This window comes from Microtus pennsylvanicus, chromosome 7 (genome assembly GCF_037038515.1).
Source record: "Microtus pennsylvanicus isolate mMicPen1 chromosome 7, mMicPen1.hap1, whole genome shotgun sequence".
Lineage (NCBI taxonomy): Eukaryota > Metazoa > Chordata > Mammalia > Rodentia > Cricetidae > Microtus > Microtus pennsylvanicus.
This window is the reverse complement of record NC_134585.1, coordinates 32,703,004-32,724,442: the sequence shown is the minus strand read 5'-3', so window position 1 is coordinate 32,724,442 and position 21,439 is coordinate 32,703,004. Positions and strand designations below refer to the sequence as shown.

General features: G+C 49.3%; 1 protein-coding gene across 5 annotated transcripts in view; it reads right to left on the bottom strand.

Moving 5' to 3' along the window:
* Positions 1-21,439, bottom strand: part of Cracdl (CRACD like) — a 125,722-nt gene that overhangs the window by 8,646 nt on the left and 95,637 nt on the right. For all 5 annotated transcript variants that reach the window (XM_075980410.1, XM_075980408.1, XM_075980409.1 and 2 more), the window contains exons 4-7: positions 18,713-18,848; positions 18,193-18,354; positions 15,424-15,633; positions 8,944-11,215 (exon numbers count right to left, since the gene is read on the bottom strand). In XM_075980410.1, coding sequence (XP_075836525.1) covers positions 8,944-11,215; positions 15,424-15,633; positions 18,193-18,354; positions 18,713-18,848 — 2,780 coding nt within the window. The remainder of the gene's footprint in view (positions 1-8,943; positions 11,216-15,423; positions 15,634-18,192; positions 18,355-18,712; positions 18,849-21,439) is intronic.

Sequence of the window (21,439 nt, the reverse complement as noted above, 5' to 3'; positions counted from 1 at the left end):
TCACCTGACCACACGTGCACTATGAGACATCTGCCTCTAAGTATATACACAGGTATTAAACGACTAAAGTGTCACGATTTCTCAAGTGCCGCTCTAAGTGGTCCTGTTGCTATTCCGGGACGGGCAGATCTGGTGAGGATCCAGTTGGTTCCGCATTCTTTCTGCCGCAGTCGGCTTCTACAAGGCACTTCCCATCCCCACATCTGCACAAGGCTCACCGTCAAGCTGCAGTACACAGAAGCGATTCCTATTCCCACAGCCAAGGGCCTAGTTTCCGGTTTACTGTTCTAGTTTGTTGTGTTTCAAGGCTCTCCGCCCAGAGGTAAAAATATGTTGAGAAGGCAGTGACAAAATAACAGATGACTCAGATCTGACTGAGGTATGCGGAGTGGGGCCAGGAGTCTGGTCACCCACGTGCGGGCACATTTACTGGGGGCGCCCCGAGGGAGAGATGATCCGTCAGGTTCTGTCCCTCACTCAGGCATTGCTAGCTGCTCAATGCTTGGCTAGGCAAACTGAGCGCACACTCAAGACTGGCCCAGCCCCACAGCTACACCTCACAGCCGGGTCCCTGGGGAGCTGTTAGTGAAGGTGCTAGACCCAGAGTACATTGCTTTCCTCAGCTGTCACCAGCCGTGCAATTAGAACTGGTCTCTGGGCCCAAAGCAATGACCTTGGCCCAGCTCTCAGCCCAGAGCCTGCAGGTCTCAATCCCCTGCCTCAGACAGAACTAGGATCTTTCTAGGACACGGGATGTGGGGACAACGATTTGAAAATAATTTTGAGTGGGAAGAAAAAAACTATTGTCTTGTATGACACATTCTCCATACAACCCAAAGGACCTGAAAAATGCCTTCCAGGAGATTCCTGGCCCTGCCCCTCCTGAGAATAGCTAAGAGCAGCTGGAACTCCATGTAGCCAAGAAGGAATAAGCAATCACTTGCAGGGATGGCCCTTCTCCACAAAGTGAAGATCTGCCTTCTATTACACAACCGGGCCCTCCCTCACCAAGCCCTAGCAGATGGGCAAGGCCTCTCCAACAAAGATGTGGTGGGAACTGAGTTCCACTCGACGTGGCTTTTCAGAGAGGCACTGTTAGCCTTCAGTCAGTGTATAACAGGACCCGGCAGAACCAACTTAGACAGGAAGTATTTATCTTGACCTCACACTGTCAGGGTTTTAGTCCACTTGGCCCCACTGCTTTTGGCCTTCAGTGGGAAAAGATACGATGGTAGAAGCCAGCGACAGATGAGACCTGTTTACCTCATGGGAACCCGTAAGCAAAACAGGGACAGGAAGGAACCGGGGTCCCAATAATCACTTCAAAGTTTCACCACCAATGACCTAATCTCCTTCCTTTAGGCCTGCCTGCCAAAGGTTCCTCTGCATCCCAAAAGGCTCACTAGCTGGACCAAGTCTTCAACACATGACACATCGTCCTTTGAGGGGCATTCAAGGTCCAAACTCTAGCAAGCATAGTATTCCTAAGGACCTTCTATGTTTCAGACCCTGAGGCTCGTGGAGTAAAGTGGCTTGCCCAGGATCACTTGTCCAAGATGGTTGGTTTGAAATGTCAGCATGTCATGACTTAGGATCAATGAGGTGTGTGCCTCAGCTGAGGAACTGTCTACGTCAGGTTAGCCTGTGGGCAAGTCTGTGTGGCATTGTCTTACTTGTCTTAATGGATGTGGGGACACCCACCCCAAAGTGGGTGGCACTTTCTGGCAGGAGCCCAGATAAAATGAACACAGAAGAAGGAGGAGGAGGAGGATTACTCCATTAACTCGCTGGTATTAGAAATCAGTTCTTCCTTCCTTCCTTCCTTCCTTCCTTCCTTCCTTCCTTCCTTCCTTCCTTCCTTCCTTCCTTTCTCTCCCCCCCTTTCCTTTCCTTTTTTTTTTTTTCGGGCTTCCAACATGGACTGAGGTCAAGTGTCTTTCTAGGAACCTTTCTGGCCTTTAGCACCAGATTGATACTACTGAGGCACCCAGCCTTGTAGATGGACCAACTACTTGTTCATGGCCTCTCTGGTGTGAGGCAGCCATTGCTGGATAACTCCAACTGCTGCTGTATCCAATCTTAAGGACTTCCACTTTGAGAGACTAAGTTAGAGTTACTCAGCCTGGGCTCTGCACTGTCTCTGAACTGTTAATTCTATGCCATGGAGGGGCTGTGCAATGGAGAATGGTCACCATCTTCCTCCTCCCACTCCATCCACTTTTTGACAACCAAATTCATCTCTAAAGATGGCCATACATCCACAGGAAGACATCAGAACACACGGTTCCTGCAGAGCTGAGTCAAGTTGAGTTTCCTGTTCCCTGAAGGCAAGGCACCTGAGCTGGGTCTGGGCTCCTTTCTCAATGACTCTAAGTCCAGAGGGAGTGGGTGGGGAGAATAAGAGAGTTCTTTGATTGACACTTGCCACTATCAAACTGGGCTTGTTCTATGCCTGACAGACGTCTAGAAGGGCTCTGGAAAATCCCTGTCAACTTCTATGCCTCCTGGGTTTCAGCTGCTCCCCAGAGTTCTTTTGTCCTCTTGGTAGCTCATCAAAGAGGGCTTTGAGGACACGGCAAGGTCACAGGGGAGCCTTATCTGCCAAACATCCGTAAGTGGCTGGGATTGACCACCAGTCCTCCAAGGTGCTCAGCTATAGGGAACACATGCTCAGCCCCCCAAAAAGTTTCATAACATCTCCTAGGAGACTCAAGAGCATGTGGGGTGTCTACTCCTGTCCCAGTCCACGCACTGGGGGATCACAGAGCTGTGGGTGTGCTGGTCACAGAAGTCCTACAAGGTCCCACCATCCCTACCTCGCAGGGTATGTCGGTGAGTGGGTCCTGAGCTGCTAAATTCTGCACACACTGTGGAATGTTCTCAGCCTGAGCTAGGATGAAGAATCCTCACCATGGTGTGTTCTATGCCATTGAGATGAGGAATCTGGCACTTCCTTGGGAAGAGAGCTCTGTGCTGTGAAATGGTGCCACATGTCACAGGTAAAACATCTTTGCCGGTCTGTGTTCCCAAAACCCATATTAGCAACAACCTCATTGAAATACGCTCTGAGTCTGAGAAACTCAGCCGACTCTGGAGTGCAAACCCTCCAGATTCGCGTTGCTCAGGTCAGGGTCACGCGTGCCTCACAGAGGGAAGATGTGGGAGATTACGAGAGCCTGGGACAAGGCAAATGACTCAGAATGCAGAACTGCTGTTGCTCGCCCTAACCTACAATGTCCCGAGTACCTGACCCAGGAATTACAACTCCACTCCACATGGGCTGGGAAGGCATGGAGGACTTTGAAAGAGGAGCACCCCACAGTTAGATGTGGGGAGAGAACGGCAGAGGAGTCAGATTAAAGAAGGGGAGTTCTGTGCTGGGGGTCTGTGGGGGTCTGGGGTGTGGAGGGAAAGAACCTACAAAGAGTTTGCTAAGCCCCCGTTCAGCTCCCCGTGCCAGGACAAACACGAAAGTGAGCACTGACGTGGGGAAGGGAGGGAAAGCAGAAGTACTTCCTGTTGAGACTGGTTGAAACTCACTGACCCAGTTGCACAACATGACTGGCGTTTTTCTTCCTTCAGGCCAGGTAGGGTGGGGCACGGACTAACAACCCCACTTACTACCCAGGAGGTGGTGGGTGTGGGGACCCATCTCCACTGTGCTGAAGATCAGTGCCATCTTCGTGGAGGACAATCTAGAGTCACTTAGTGAGCAGGGAACAGGAGTCCATTTGTGGGAATCTGACCCGGACAGCCAACAGTGTGACACAGAAGTAAAATGGGCCAGTGACCGCAGTATAGTGACTGTCGTAGTCAAGGTTTCTACTGCTGTGATAAAACACCATGACCAAAAGCAGCTTGGGGAGGAAAGGGTTTATTTCAGCTTCCACATCACAGTCCATCACTGAAGGAATCAGGGAAAGAACTCAAGGCAGGAACCTGGAGGTGGGAATTAATTCAGAGGCCATAGAGGGGTGCTGCTTACTGGCTTGCTCCCCATGATTTGCTCAGCCTGATTTCTTCTATTACCCAGCACCACCAGCTCAGGGATGGCACCAGCAACAGTGAACTGAGCCCTCCCACATCAACCATCAGTCAAGAAAATTCACCACACTTGCCCACAGGCCAATCTCGTGGGGGCATTTTCTCCATTGAGGAGCCATTTCTAAAATGACTCTAGCTTGTGTCAAGATGACATAAAACTAGCCAGGACAGTGACCAAGAGAAAAAAAAAAGATTCAAAATAAGCACAGTGCCCTTCTTCAGGTGCTACCCATGGTAGACAGTGCTGAAAATGTTGCGGCCAGGCCACTCAAGCTGATCATCAGGACTTCCTTGCTTTATTGTGGACTTTGGACATCAAATGGCAAGCCAGTATGAATAGCATGTGGTGAAAAAAGTCATGCATGTGCCTGTCCTAGAAGGTCAGAGCCACAACCGCAGGGTGTGTGGGAAGGAATGGGCATGGTTCTCTTTCTGGAGGATGGGATTAGACCGCATTCAGAAAAGGGTGGAGAGGAGGCTTTGCGCCTTGTATATTTAAGAGTTATTTTAAACTTTACACACAGTAACATTCTCCCTTTTTGTTGTTAAGGTTTGAGCTTTAATGCATGCTTAGATTCTGAAAATTGTCAGGGATAGGATGTAGATTAGAGTTGATACTCTAAAGAATTCTCGTGTCCTACTGCATGGTAGGCCCTTCGGCGACCTGAGGTAACATCTGATCTGTCTTCTTCCCGATTTTATTGCCTGTGGGAGAGGTCGCTGCACTAGGAAGCTTTCAAGGACAAGGAGATGGGGGAGTCTCTATCCGCTCTTCCTCCACAGTGAAACATCTCCATTTCTCAGAGGCACACATTTGGAGGAGCACAGGAAAGGTCGGGAAACATGGAAAGGATAAGGCTAACAAGGAACCTAAGTTGTGAGCAGAGACGGTTTCCTAGAAAAAGACATCAAGATACAGCTGGGTATTCTTCCAAAAGAATCAAACTAGGTCCAGAAGATTGAATACAGAGCTTTGTGCATGCAAGGCAGACATTAGGTTCATCTGGGGTGTGGGGAAGCTCAGATGAGAAAATGCTTCTATCAGATTGGCCCGTAGGCTTATTTGTGGGGGCATGTCCTTGATTGATAGGGGAGGAACTGGCTCATTGTGGGCAATGCCACCCTGGGCAGGTGGTCCTAGGAGCTGTAAGAAAGGGAGCTGAACCCGAGTCTGGAGGCAAGTCAGTGAGCAGCTTTTCTTCTCGGCCTTTGCCTCAGTTCCTGCCTCACAGTTCCTGCCCTTCTTGAGTTCCTTGTAGTGAGCTGCGTGGTGTCACACCTGATGGAGATGTATAATCAACTCCTGAGATGGCTAAGGCCTGACCTATGCTATGATCACGCAATGATCATCAGCTGCTTGCATATGCGTGAACCTATGGGCAGTGCCCACCTGGCAGTTCGGGGTTGGCAGCCCATGCCTACTTAAGGGCTGGGAGAGGTTTTCCCGGAGAGAGAGGGAAGAGGGGAAGAGAGAGGGAGAGAGGAAAAGTGAATAAAGTCCTGAAAACTGCTGCAAGAAGAGCTCCAGGTGTTGCATTTTCCTTGCTGGACGAGGTGGGGCGTGACAGTTCCTACCTCGGCTGCCTTTAATGACGGACTGTGATCAGGGTGTGGAAGCTCAATAAACCCTTTCCTCTACAAGTTGCTTTAGGTCATGGTGTTTTATCATAACAATAAAAAGCAAATTAAAGCATGAGATAATCTCTCTACCCCTTAGAAACATTACTTTGAGGCAGAGAATTGCTGAATTGTAGTGGCTGGCTTCCAACTTGCCGCTGGTCTGCCTCTGCCTCCCAAACAGCTACAATTACAAGCAGGTGCCAGTATACCAGGCTCACTGCTAACTTTTTCTGTGTCTTAGAATTTTTCTAAACAAGACACTACCACCTTTTAAAAAATAACTCCTGCCATGTGTGTGGGAAGCTGTTTCTTGGCCTGGAATTTAGCCTCTGAGATGGATTGGTCCAACAGGACGAAGGAAGATGTCTTGGAAAAGGAACAAGCTGGCTAACCTAGGCTGTCTTCCTCTCACAGCAAATCAGCAGACCGTGGCTCAGGTCAGTAGACAGGCCTGCTCTGTGCTGAGGAGCGCACACACCCGGCATCACGCTCCTGTATCTCCTGATGCCCAGCCCTTTGGCAAACTGGGCTCCGGTATTTATTACAATATTTCCTGTGCCTTCTGCCCTCATCCCACGCTGAAAGGCTTACTGTTCCCTTCGAAGGGAACCCCGGGGTGTGGAAGGGCAGGGCAAGCATCAGTGCTGGGGACAGAGCAGCTGGAGACGCTGGAGTGCTTTAGTGCACCCATCTGAGACCCCCAACACGTTCACTTTATGGTGCGCACCTGGGAGGAGGGTGGGGTAGCAGCAGCCCTACCTGTGAACTCTGGACCAAGTCCCTGCCACCACGAGGGAGTAAACAGCACAAGGCTTCAGAAGTGGATGAACATTGCCATTAGATCTTTCATTATCTATATGCTTTATATGAACTAAATTGCCTCCAGCTGCTATAGTTTGGTACAGTGAGGATGAGTATCGAAGTCATGCTAACGAAAGGAGCCGCGAACAGAGCCGGGTGAGGGGACTCTTTCCCAGGCGAGGCTCGACCACACAGACCTGAGATTCTGCTCCGGTCTGTCGGAGGCAGCCTGCAGACCCCACAGTGGGGTTGAGGAGAAGGGGGACCAGGCAGCACCCTAGTCCCGACACTTGTCTTTCGCATCACAGCCCCTGGGAGGATGGGCTCCTAACAGATTCTGGGTAACTCCTGTTCTTTTGCCCTTTCAGGAAAATACAAACCATTCCTGGCGCCCAGCAGAGGAACCCAACTTTGCACTCAACTTTGGAATGCGTTGCTATTTCTGTGGATTAGAAAATGTCAGTGTCCACAGATGGGCAAGGCAGTTATGACTTGGGCAAAGTCCTCACTAAATGAAGACAGTCTCACCTTTGTGTAAGTCAGAGCAATGCACGAAACACGGGTTCTCTGCACTCCATCCCAGGCACATTTATTGAGGCCTCATTATTTAGGTCAACCTTGCTTCCGACTCATAATCCTTCTGCCCCTGCCTATCTTGGACAATTTATAGCGTGGAAGAGGTTGTACGTCATTAAGAGACCAAACATGGCCTCCGAAGCTTCTCCCCTTTCAGCTCTAGCTGTGACCCTGAGTTCTGCTCGCTTGCTGGGCCCTTGAGAGACATTCCCAGTCACGGACCATGGAAGCAGATGGTGATGATCTCAAACTTTCACCTACAAAGCAATTCTCCTTGCTATGAAAACAGCTTTTGGAGTCGCTCGACAGCTGCCTCATAACACATGGAAAATGTGCAGAGCGGATCCTCAACTAGGACCTGCCCCTCCCCTCAAAGTCTCTGTTGGTGCAGTGGCAAGGAAATCACCGAACACGCATCACTGAGGCAAAAGGCTCACGGACCAAGAAAGCTACGCCCCAAGGTTCTGAGACCCTCCAGCAGCCTCTAGGAACTCAAAGTGCCTTATAAACTCCATGCTTTCCTGGCTTCTTGTGGACATAGAAACATCAGTTTATCTTTGAACCTGTGTTGACGGTGTTTCCTCGAGAGCATTTTTTTTCCTGTGCCTGCTTCTGCTTTTCAGGGTTCTGGATTTCTCTCAAGACAGCCACCAAGCTTGGCTTCCTCTCTGTCCCACAGAGCAGAACTTAAGTGGATTCCTATAGGAGTTTCTTAAAAATAGCCCAGAACATTTTAAAATAAAATTTGCCATGGAAAAACTGTTGCTAAGGTCTCCAATCTCTCTGTTAAATGCATAAGTGTGTGTGTGTGTGTGTGTGTGTGTGTGTGTCAGAGAGAGAGAGAGAGAGAGAGAGAGAGAGAGAGACCCACCAGTTGTATAATTTTATTTTCCCATTAATATCATAAGCCTGCAATGAGTGACTTCTTTAACTGGGTTGCAGATGCTCACTTTAACAAATTTCTTTTGATCTGGAACATGATAACTAAGTCAAAGAGGGATACAAATCATCTATTTTGTCTCTGTTCGTCTTAAAGACAATTTCCTTCAAAAGCTATTATTAAACGGCGTCCCAAACCCAACATCATCTCCCTTAGGGGACGGGAAGTCATGGCTGACCCTCTTATGACTCCAAACACCCACAGCATGATTTCCACGTGAGGCCAGGCTGCAGAAGCCTGATTAGTGTAGGGGAAGAAACTTTTTCTTGGGGGGATAAGGTCGGAAGAACTTTCCCAAGCCAGAAGGAGACTAGGCTCAGGGAAAACCTGCGTCAGAATCAGCCCTCACAGTGTTGGCTTTCTGAGACCAAAAGCAGGAGAAACTCTTGCATCACCCCCTAGAGCCTGGGGGTATTCTGCACCATCGGTTTTTAGATTTCCTTACTATGTCTACATGCATGGGTTTTCTGTATCCACACACATCCTAGTATCTGGCCGTCTATCTTCATTATATTCCCGATTCCTTTAAAGTATTTATTTGTACTTATGTGAATGGGTATGTATGTATCTGTTTGTAGCATGTGTGTGTGTGAGTCCGGGCGCCTGCAGAGGTCAGAAGAGGATCTCAGAACCCATGAAGCTGGGGTTACAGGCAATGATCCCCCTGTGAGCCACCAGACATGGATGCTGGGACCCAAACTCCAGTCCTCTTCCCTAGCAGCAAGCTCTAGCCGTCATGCTAGTCCCACTACTCCGGCGACGGTGACTGAACCCCGGGGCCTGTGCAGGCATCTGTGACAATCTCACTCCCTAACTCTCAAGCACATCAGCAGTGCTAAGAGGATTCGATTTTTTCTTCCATTTCTCTTTGTACAGGTTTCATGAGCGTCCCAGTAACACATTCCGGGAAACATTGTTTTGCTGACCCATCTATTCCCAACAGACCCACGGAGGGCTCTTACCAGTTCCCTGCTGGGGCGACTTCTCCTTTCTGGGTTCGGGAGGCGGGATGACCGCTATGAGTCTCTCAGACTCCCCAGGGCTGGCGTCCAGGCCTGCGGGTGGGTACTGCAAGGTGAGGCTCTGCAGGAGCGGCTTCCTAGGCAGGGGTGGCTTGATGCTAGACTGCTCAGGAGACCTGGACTTCCCTTTCCCTTGCCCATTGGGGGACCTGGAACTTCGCAGGGTCGGGGCAGGCCCAGCATGGCTCTGTTCATCCTTGGGGTGCAGGGTCAAGCCTCCTCTCTCCAACCTGACTTCGGCGCTGTACCTCTTGACGGCTTTGGCCTCCTGGGCAGAGCCGTCTCTGTACTTGAGTGAGAGCGAGGTGGACCGTAGCTTGACTGGGAAGGGGCTTTGGTCCTCCCCTGGGACTGGCTCCTTCACAGAGGAAGCACACGTATCAGCATCTTGGAGGCTGCTGCCTGGTCCTGCCTGGCCGGCCCCCATGTCCCTTGAGTCTTGAGGGTCACTACCCACTGCCTTCCTATCCTGGGGCTCTGGCAGCACCTGGAGGTCATCAAGAGCCGCCTCGCTCTTCCAGGCAAGGCCACTCCGTAGTAAGGGTGCACGGCCCACTGCAGGCGCATGCCCGGGATGTTCCAGAAGGCGAGAGCTGCTGGCACGGGCACGCGCTCTGCTAGAGGTCACAGAGAACCTCTTAACGCTGCTGCGTTGTGGTTCAGTACTCCGCTCGCTCTTCCTCCCCGGGGCTGCCTTCTCTGGACCCCCTGATGCTGTAGCCTGTGCAGGCCTTGGGCGGGCTGGGGGCACAACTGCTCTGTCCTGGACTCTGGGGCTGGACTCTTTCAGATGAGACTCTGCAGGGGACCTGCTGGGAGCCAGGACCTTGTGCTTCAGGCAGCTCTTAGGTACTGGAGGGCTCGGGGAAGGGACTGTGCATGACTCTGTCCCCGCTTCTTCAGGCCTGGGTACCACCAGGGTCAGCTCCTCCTCCTTCTGAACACTTTGCTCCTGTCCCTCTATATCTGAAGGTGTCTCCAAGTTGGTGTCAGTGACAACCTCAGGAGGTGGTGCCTCTTCCTTTGGAAGTATTGTGTCCCTATTGGGAGGTTCCATGATCCCTTTGGGAGGTGTCATGTCTTCCTTGGAAGGTGGCATCTCTCTCTCTGGAGGTGCCATGATCCTCTTGGGAGGTGCCACATCTTCCTTGGAAGGTGACATGTCTCTCTCTGGAGGTGCCATGATCCTCTTGGGAGGTGACATGTCTCTCTCAGGAGGTGCCACATCTTCCTTGGAAGGTGACATGTCTCTCTCTGGGGGTGACATGTCTTTCTCAGGAGGTGCTATGATCCTCTTGGGAGGTGCCACATCTTCCTTGGAAGGTGACATGTCTCTCTCTGGGGGTGCTATGTCTCTCTCAGGAGGTGCTATGATCCTCTTGAGAGGTGCCACATCTTCCTTGGAAGGTGACATGTCTCTCTCTGGGGGTGCTATGTCTCTCTCTGGAGGTGCCATGATCCTCTTGGGAAGTGCCACATCTCCCTTGGAAGGTGACATGTCTCTCTCTGGGGGTGCTATCTCTCTCTCTGGAGGTTTCACGATCCTCTTGGGAGGTGCCATGTCACTCCTGGAAGGTGACATGTCTCTCTTGGGAGGTGCCATGACTTGTGTTGTGTCTCCCTCAGGGGGTGTTATGTCCTCTTTGGAAGGTACAGTCTCCCCTTCAGGAAGTGCTGTGGTGTCCTCGGGTGCCACCGAGTCCTTGGGAGGTGCCATGCCTCCGTCAGGGACGTCAGTAGACAGTGGAGTTTCCACATCTCCAGAATCACAAAAAACCTCCTCAGTCATGCTTTCCACTAGGGGACACAGGCCTCCAGAGGACAGTTCTTCCTTCTGGATTTCACTGTGGGGAATATGGTACGGAGAATCTTGTGGCAGAGATGGGGTCTCCGGGCACGGAACTGAGACCGCCATGGGCTCAGTGAGCTCTGGCGTAGCCTGATGGCTTGAGGGCTCATCTCCAGGAGAGCTTCCCTCCTCCATGCTGCCACTGACGGCTGCACTGTGCTGTAGGCGAGCCCGTCTAGCACAGGCCCCTCCAGGCAGCAGCAAGGTTGCAGGTCCCCCAAGCTCAGGCCTTCTGCCCAGCATCAAATCCCAGTGCCCGGAGCTGGGGTCCACTTCTGTGTTGACCCGGAGCAGTGGTTTCTTTTCATGTTCTTCCTCCTCCAGGGTCCATGACAGGTCACTCAGAGATTCAGACTGTGCCCTCTAAGAGAAACAGAGGTGAGAGACATCAACACTGCAGCAAATATTAGAGCCCATCGCTTCTTGGCTTCCTCTAGGACTAAACATGGTTTAGGAAACACAGTAGCTCTCAAAGACTAATGTTGAAATTCATGTCCGCGCAGATATCTTCAGCTGCCCTTATGAGTTCACATGGAACCTTGGTTCATAAACTCAACAGCTCCAGCCAGGCCCTCAACATAAATGCAGCTCATGCAGCCAGATAGGTTATCACACACCTTTAATCCTAGCCCTAGGGAGGCAGAGACAGGCAGATCTCAATGAGTTTGAGGTCAACTAGCCTGGTCTATATATGGAGTTCTAGACCAGTTAGATCTATACAGTGAGATCTCCCTCACCAAATATAACATAGCTCATTCGTCCAAGCCACAAAACAAATGGTGCCTGCCTGCCTGCCTGGAGCCAAACAGAGGGGCTGGGACCAAGACAGACAACTGCCTGCTTGGTGTTCTTCATTAATTTCATTAACTCTAGACTGATCTGAGTGAGGAACGGTTGCCTTCGTCTTTTTGTACTTGGAGATCCATGGGTCCAAAGGCATGGAAACTCTGGTCAAGATGGAACTAACTGGCTGTTAATAAGAATCCCAGGAAACCAGGCAGTCTCTGGTCCTGGGCTGCGACACCAAGTCATCAGACAGCATTGCTCTCCAGGTTTGTGCCTTCATTGCAAAGTCAGATATTTTTCTTAAAAAGTTATTTGTATCAGGTCAAACATGATGACTGTGAACCACAGAATAAAATCCAAACAGCCTTACACTCAGGTCAAGCCAGAGCACTGTGCCAGATGCTCTGGACCTCCAGGACATTCGGCTAGCACCTGCTGACTCCCTTTTACATCTTGCAGATAATTTGCCTAAGCTAATGATGCCTTCTTCTCTGGCTCACTAATGCACTTGGTAGCCTACACTGCCTCGGTTTTTTCTTCTGAAAGGCCTCTGGAGCTTAGATGCTGGCCTGGCTTCCTCTTTCTTATCAGGCACTCAATTCCTCCCCTCTGGAAGAAAATGAAAATCAAGGCAGACACAGGTCTTGGAAAAGCAAGATGTGAAAATGATTCCAAGGGTAAGTGTCCTGCGGTCGATTATTGTAAAATGTTCGTGATATCAAAACTGGGGAATCTTTAAGGTTGTTGCATTAAACAGTGCTCCGTCGTGTTTTCTAAGGTAGGGACTGTAACCTTGAGTGTGTTAGAGTTGCTGATATTTTATTTTTATCTTTGTGATTCTGGGGATCAAATCCAGGGCCTTGTGCAGCAAGGGAAGTGCTCTAACCCTAAGCTACATCCCCGACTGTTATTTTAACAGTTTCCAGCTGGCATCTGCTTGCCAAAGATCACCAAGAGTCTGGGATGTTTGTGGCTATACCTAAGCTAATTTTTGCCAAAATGCACAATTTTCTTCTTTTGAATTTCAAAAGAAGTTGAAGATTCTTTTGAAATACAAGATTCTTGCCAAAAGCTTCAGGTTCTTGACTTGCTTGTGTCCCTGGCCTTTTGATTGGAAGCCATCTATCACAGAAGCCAGATCAATCCAGCTGGGATCCAGTCTGGCTAGCGCACCTTCCATCCAAGCTCCTGGCAGCTACAGGAGGTGACCGTGGGGGGATGTGCTCATATGATGACTGGCATGGGGGTGGACTGTCCAGAGGTGGGAATCAGATCCAGTGGAAAAGCAGCTTCTACCTAGTCTAGAACCTCTGGCTATCTGCATCAAGGAGGAATTCAGCCTCCCCATCACTGCCAGGGTATACTGTGCCTACTCCATCCAGGCAACCTCCTTGGCATTTCCTCCTCTGGGGTTTCACAGCGGTTTGGCACTCTGGAAACATTCCGAGAAAAGAGAAATGTTCAGCCTACACCAAGATGAAGACTCAACAGAGGCTAGCAGTATACCTGTGTCGCCCAGCCAGGAGGCAAGCTCTATGGTGCAGTTTCTGTAATCCCTGGGCAGACGCCCCTGCCAACCCATGAGCGGCACAGGGGGCTGAGAGGAGGAGGCATTGGTCTCTGTGTGAACTCTGGGTCATGCATTTGACAGCTCTTTCAGCCACCAGGCAGGAACTAGTCATCCAGTCTCAGTGTTCCTATTGAAATGGAGGTGACAACATTTCCTATCCCTGGTGCTGCCTGGCTAGGCCTGAGGAATGAGCAGTGTAAGGTGTAAGCCTTTACAGGAATTCTGCTCCAGGTACATTTAGAACCATGCCCAGAGCCTGGTTCTGTTAGCATGGGCGACAGGGTGGAACACTAAAGCAATAGCCAGCAGCTGTTCCTCCCAGTGTCTGCTGAGGTAGAAGTTGAGGGGCTCGGCCAAATATGTTTCAGCCTTGTAACAAACATCGGTCTTGATAGCCAAGGTTTCACTGTGCTTTTAAACAGAGGTATCTTTCCTTTTAATAATAACACTTTTTATTCTTTTTTTTCCCTTGTTTTGTCTTTTTCATTTGTATGTGTATTTGCATGTGTAGGGGCTGTCCATGTATATATTCATGTTTGTGCATATGTGGGTATATTGTATGGATGCATATGTATATAGGTGCCTGTATTTCAAAAGAATCCTCAATCCATCTTCTATCTTGCTTATTGAGGCAGAGTCCCTCAGTCAAATCCAGAGCTCACTGATATGGTGAGTTTCATAAGCCAACTTGCTCTGGGCTAGAATTACCAGGGCACTGCCGTGTATACACAGTGTCATTTACTTGGGTTTTGGGGATCCGAACTCTGATCCTTATACTTGCATGACAACTACTGAGACATCTCTCTAGCCCCTTCCCTCCCTTTGGCTCTACAGTTTATAAGATTCAGATCCTTAATACCACGGAGTGGAGAATGTACGCCCTGGTGACACAGCTGAGAACACCCTGGCAAGGAGAGCAAAATGGATTAGAAGGGGTTGCTGTGAGGGCTCTGAGGACGCCTGTGGGTTGGGGCTTGGGAGAGAGAGAGAAAGACCCACATGCTATGGGGTATCAAAGGAGAGGGGAAAGTAGGCTGTGGAGTGGAGCCCAAAGAACTACCAGGTCTCTATAGAAGTGCCCTGTGGCTAATCGGCGGCTGAAGGGGCATTATGTGGCCTCTTCCCATCACTGGAGTAAGAGAGCATCTGAGATCCTGTTCTGGGCATGAGGAAGGCCTCTGTGGGAAGCAGAACCTCAGGACCCAGGTTGTGGATACTGATGAGCAGACACCGCCAGCTCAGCTCCTGAAGTGAACAGCGAGGCAGTGGTGACCACTAGAAGAGTGTAGATATCTCTGAGAACTTGAGAGACTCGAGCAGGGAACGGGAAAGGGGAAGGGAGAAATAAGGAGTTTAAGTTAGGATCAACTGTCTTCCCATGTTTTTCCCAGGCTGACTGACAACAGATTTTTGTTGTAGTTATTTTACAAAACAGTATTCTAGGATGAAGGCAAGTTTAAAACTAAAGAGAGTTGCAGCAATGTTGCGGGGTGGAGAGGGCCGCAAGAGAGGGTGCTACTTATACGATTCTACATGAGTTCTAGCAGGGTCTGGAGTTCCCAGTTCATCAGGTTCCCATAGCATGTGGGCCTAGCTACTCATCGGACACATAGAATGGATCCAAATGCTCTGGTTTCCAGGTAGCCACATCAATCTGAAGGTAAGTCCCCTGCATCTTCTTCTAGTACTGATTCCTAAAAAGTTCACCCTGTCAGTCTGTGTTTTCAGAGCACCTCCCACATTCTAAACAGAAAACTCACTCCCTTCAGGAAGTTCCTGAAACCCAAGTGGGCCCTGCTGTTTGTCTCCAGCTGGTATGTCTAGCTCATCACGAAGTCTTCAACACCTACATTTGTGAGTCCATCTCCTGGGCCATGCTTGCCCCACCCCTTGCTCTCTGGCCCTTTCCTTGTCTAAGTCCTGTCCCGATAAGAGAAATCCAGGAATGGGGAGTATCAGGCTTGGCCCAAGACACTGTGAATTCTTGGTGTTTGCAGAATGAATAAATGCATGCAAGTATTGATATCTAAATAGGGTGTTTATGCAAGAGAGAGACGCCCGATTCAAGGTACAAAAGATGAGCAAGACTCGCGTCTCCTGTGTGGTTTTATCCACCATGGAGGTGTTCAAATGGGCTGTGTGGCTAGGCAGTGGGTGGGACTGTCCTGTCTGTCCATCCCATCCCACCCCTACACGGAGGAGGAAGGGCAATTACCGAAGACAGGCGCCTCATTTTACTTGATCGCTGGTTGCGGGGCTTAACCAGGAGCTTGTGTTTAGCTGCAGAGTTGTCCAGGCAGGAGGAGGACTCAGGAGGGTGGCTGAAGTCAGCCACAGGTGCCAGGCTGCCATCCAAGGTCCGAGAGGAGACGGTGGCATCGCTCGTGTGGTCAGGAGACTGTGGCCGCGATGAGGACACTAAGATCTTCACAGTACAAGGAACAAACACACCAACATTAATTTAGTGACAAAGGGAGGAGACCGCTGTCCTACCAACTTCTGTGCTATCTTTGGACCGTACCTGGGAAAAAATATTTTCAATTGGCTTTTGACAGAGGATGTTTTAAAATGTCCCTTTAGAGCAAATGGCTGGGAGTTCAAAGGCTGGGGGCCAACCCCAAGGCCCTGTGAACAGGGTTCTTTAACAGGGAGACTTTCCATAATAACTTTCACCAGCAAAATAGACTAGCCCAGTGTTCCCAGGGGTGGAGGAACCTGCCACTTTCATTGAGCTGGGAATGTGGCCCAGCAGTGAGCTCTCAGGGGTGCAGGTCACAGGAAGCGCTGAGCCCCCTGCGCAGCCTTTCTTCTGGTGCTTTCTTTGTTCATTCTAAAGGGTCTCTGCAACCTCTAGGGGAGCCTGGCTTCCAGCTACCTGTAGCTAAGCTACAGATGTGTTACTAGTTTACACCTCAGCGGGGAGGAACTGACAGTTAGCAATGAGCAAATGAATTGCCAAGGGGGGAAGGGGCCTCTGGCAGCCACATGGAAGAATGAAACACCTGCCCCACTGAATACAGGGAGCCCCACTCCACTGAATTCAGCAAGCCCCTTCTTGCTGCAATGGTGTGTATCACAACAAAGCAGACACTATAACACATGCAGGCCAGATGAGGAGCAAGGCACACAGCAAGAATCTCTGTGTTGGGCTTTAAGAACAACCCTGGCACCTTTAAGAAGCAAGCAAATGAAAACAAAACCTGCCCGTTCTTATTGGAGCACTGGACTGAACATTAGAGTTAAGTTTACATTTTTGGTTTGTTTGTTGAGATAAGGTCTCTCAATATAGCGCTGACTATTGGAATTCAATATATAGGTCAGGATGGCTTTGAATTTACTAAGATCTGAATGCTTCTGCCTCTCAAGTGCTGGGATTAAAGTTATACATCACCATTCCCAAATTTTGGTTTCCTACGATGACAGTAGACTGGATATACTATCTAATAACAGATGGAAACCTCAGAAATCTTTTTAAAATATAGTAATTTTTAAAATATAGTATTTATTAAAATATAGTAATAAAAAAGTAATAACCAGAGGAGTAAAAGATTAGGTAAGCGCTGGCCCAGCACAGTGGCCGCCATCTGGCTAATTAAAATCTGTGCAGTGGCGATCAGGTTTGGAATTGAGCTGCTTCTTCAATGAATGAAGCTGGTCCTTTGGCCTGATCCAGCCAACTGCAGACACAGCCAGCTGCTGTGGGAGTCAGAGGCTCCAGGGGTACAGCAAGGAGGGCAAAGTCAAAGATGAGTCAGTACCAGGTCACCCCCAACAGGAATCTCCTCACCACAGAGCCCGGCACACACAGCCTTATTTAAACTGGAAAAGGGACAATGGGATCGCACACAGAAAGTGTTTTAATGCGTTCTCAGGTGCAGCTTTAACTCACTGAACAAGGCAACAGGACAGACCGCCTTCTTATCACCTAGCCGTGTCTGAAGTTGGAGAGCAGGTGTGGGCAGCCGACTGTTTCTAGACCCAACTCTCACTGTGAGCAGGGATATGTTCACCTTGAAACCAAGTTCTAGGAGTGATTCTTCTGGGCAGTTCCATAGCAGTTCCCAACCCTAGAGATGACTTAAAACCAGGTACATCACAGTTCTGACTTTTCCTCAGTAATATTCTGGGAGCTCACAACTACAAAAAATAACCAGCACATGCGGGGGAAAGAGGGAGGAGGAACATCTGTGTCCCAGAGTCAAGTGGTTACTGAATACAATTCCAAGCAACCCGGAGGTGAAACTCTATAGTTTCATTGTAAGCCATGCCCTGGCCAGGGTTGAATGTGATCCAAGTAAGTCCAACGCAGATGTGCTGCGCAGCTATCAAACACGAACTCTGCTCTTTATTTGTTTCTCATGGGTCAATATAATTTGGATCATTCCAATTCTTTCTGCCCTCAGCAAGGAGGCTTATTAATATTGGGAAAATGGCCATCTGTTCTTATCATTTGTATATGAATATCTTAAATGGATATTAATGTTCTTATCACAAACAAAAAACTCATGGCATCACGAGTGTGTTGGGGTGTTTATTCATGAAAGGGAAGGCAGTGTTTAGAATTACTTCTCCAGTGACTGCAGTCAGACCCTGCTGGTCAAACGTCACGGGTTGCCTTGTTTCCCAGAGGGCCCCATGGGATTTGCCCAAACCAACAGGTTCCTTCACTTATGACTGGGGCATAGAGTTGAGTGCTACTAAGTGTTTACTGTTCACTCCGTCCTCGGGCCAACGTCACAATAGCAGGGAGACACACAAGCAGCTAGTTCCCTTTGCACAAGTATTCTGGATCTGGCCATCTGCTCAGACAAGACAAGGCACAGAGCAGATGGCATCAGAGTGACCACACAACCACACAAAATGATAGTGCGCAGCCTCTCTCGTTCGTGGAGAGATTGCAGGAGGCACGGAGGGCCTCCAGAGTTCTAGCAATGCTTAGCGGCAGACGTGGATGGGAACGTTCGAGGGTACACACTGCACTTGCCTTTATAGTCGTGCCTGGACCCGCGTCATGCAGCAGGGACATCTCTGGGGGGCTCCGGGGCAGTCCGTCATCCTCGGAGCTTAAACCAGTTTCCTCCGCCCTCTTGATAGGAATGCCTCCTGGAGGCGGTGGTCCCATTTTCACGTTACATTGTATCTTTAACTAGATTGAAGGAACAGCAGCCAGCCTTAGTATTTTCACCAATAACAAGCCTTCCTGCCTTCCTGCCCCGATTCATTCATTCAGGAAATACTTTCAGCCACCCTTGCACGCTGCGGAGGGCTGACCTGAATGAGTGCCTGCCCACATTTTCCTCACTGCTGTGCTGTCCTTATTCTTTAGGCAGTCACATCCCAGCAGGGCATCCCTCGTAATGGGGCTCTCTTGCCTGTCTGAGGAGAACTGTGAAGACCCGCAACTCCCCTTTCAATTGTATCGAATTGTTAAGTTGAAATCCCTTAGAAACTTCTGGATTGACACTGGACAGACACCCAAGTGACCGTGCCAAGCAAATACTTACCTGCAAAGCCTTGATCCGGTCACACACATTTTCTTGGGAAAACACCCGCACAGGCCGAGCAGGGTCCTGTCCCGATTCAGGAAAGAAAATACTGTCGTGTGAGAGGGCACGGTTGCCTAGAGTGCCCCTGGACTCCCTAGGAGAAAAAGAGTCACTGTGAGCTTTTGCCCACCTCCATCAGTCCCTGATCTTAGGGAATGAGATTGAGAAAGAGGGTGCATAAGTGACATATTCTCCTAGCCCTCTGTCATGCACAGTCACCGGCAAACACTCGACAGAGCATTCTACAGAAGGGCATTCCCCGAAGATAGCTGAAGGCTGTGGGAGATTTTTGTTTTTAATTAGTGGAAAAAACAAAATTTGATGAAGTGTGAGGTCCAAGACTGCAAAACTTAGAGAGGGAAGGTTGCTGCTGGCTGGGAGTCTGTCCCAGATGTCCTGGGAGAGGGAGGTTACGAACTGTGGGCTAGGCTAATGGGCAACCCCACCCTGCGCTGGAGGCTGTTGGCATGGCAGCATCTCCCCAAGATGGTTCGGATCACACACCTCTGGCCCATTTGAAGCAAGAAGGGCAAGTCTGCAGAGACAGCCCTGTTTGCTGCCCTGGCACGGTTTGTGCACCCTACCACTGCACTTATGACCCGAAGCATGGAAGCCGGGCTCCAACCCCAAGAACCTGATTTGGAACTGAAATCACAGGACAGTCATAAAATGCTCTCAGAGGATGTGGGAATTAGCTGTCAGACTTTCCTAGCCTCCCAAATAATAGGTGGAAGGAGATGACTGAGGCTGTCGGTGAAGGAAGGAAAGCCGCCTCTGGATGCATGGGAGCCCCACCCTGCCCTCCTTGGGCATCCTGTCCTCTATGGGACACTGGGGACTCTGAGGTGTGGCCCATCCCCCTGCAGCATATCCAGCTGCATTAGTAGTACTGTGTGTAAGCACACGCGTGCGCGCACACACACACACGGACATACACACACGGACACATGCACGAGGAAAGTGCTCTTTTATTGAGCACCTGGCTCAAAGGTGTTTCCTTTCTAGGCTGCAATAGCAAGCTTGCAAGTGGAAATCCAGAGTTCCCAGATGGGGTATCTTCACAGGCACTTAGAAGGTCTCAGCTCAGAGAGCACAAACTAACAGCAACTCCCAGTGCTAAGGCCAGACACACACCTAGATTTACTCCCTACAGTCAACAGCCTGTTTCTAGGCCACCCCCTAGAAATCATAACTACCAGCCAAACACCTCTGGTCCAGATATAGCTAGGAATAGAGGCAGCAGGAAGAGGCCACCGGCACAGGGGAAAAAAACCTCAAGAGGCCAAGGGCACATGGTCATTTATTATTGCAATGTCTATTATACAATGGGAAACAACATGTGTGTCCTTCAGTAGGTGACAAAACAAATGAGCTACAGTCTGTCTGATGAAGGGCTGGGTGACTGAGAGGGTGAGAACTCTGAACTGGCATGGGCTTACTAAAGGACACCAAATGAAAACAGAACGTGCTGTGGGATGATGCTCTTGTACACTGTAAAGATTTGTCACTCATATTGGTTTAATAAAATGCTGACTGGCCAGTAGCCGGGCAGGAAGTATAGGCTGGGCAACCAGACTAAGAGAATTCTGGGAAGAGAAAAGGCAGAGAGCCAGTCACCAGCCAGATGAGAATGCCTTAGTGAGAAAAGGTGCCAAGTCACGTGGCCAAACATAGACAAGAATTATGGATTAATTTAAGTTGTAAGAGCTAGTTAATAATAATCCTAAGCTAATAAACCAAACAGTTTATAATTAATACAAGCCTCTGTGTGTTTCTTTGGGACTGAACAGGTGTGGGACTGGGAGAGACAGAAACTTCCATCTACTAGAACACATGAGACAGAAGTGTGTTTGTGGTACATCAGCTGTGTTTGAGAGGAGGGTGGGTATATATTCAAATATGTGTTGAGCATGTTCACGTGCCTACTAATGATTTTTAAAATAAAAAATGGTACGTAGAAGATACACAAGAGTGGTTTCTTTAAGTGGGAAGAAAAGAACTAGATAGGAAACAGGGTCAAAGGTAACAACATTTTCACTTTTGTCTTTGGAAATATTTAATGTGTTACACAACAAGACACAAAATCAATCAAAAAGGGAAGTCTCTAAGACTAGGAAAACAAAACAAAAACAAAAGAAGCCTAATTTTATGGCAGACATGATGGCACATGCTTGTAGTTCCAGCACTGGGGAGGCAGAGGCAGGAGGATCCTGATAGAGAAGGGGAAAAAGAAGTTACTCTGCCATAGGAGGAAAACAGTAATTTTGCTGAAGTCCATGTTTTTCAGTATAACAGAAGACAGAATACAAAGAAAAAAAAAGTAAGAAAGTTCATCTTTCCTGGAATTGTGTCAGTGAGTGAATTGCTCAAAATTATCTTAAAAATAAACCCATTTCCTACTTCAACCCATGAGAGGTCTAGAAGCCATGGTAGCCAACTAGCAATCATGACCACTGAATCATGACCACAATGTGCTCTCTGAGACAATTTCACCTTAAAAGGAAGGAAACAAAGCTTGCGAAAAAGATCCAAGCCAGGAAATATCCAACATCAGCCTGGAATGGCTCACTGCATAGGAAAGCAAGGGACCTCTCGAAGATGGCTGGGTTCAGGACCAAAAGAGCCAGAGAGCTAATGGGAAGTGACCCTTGATAGCCCAGCGCGACACAATGAGTAAAGATTGCT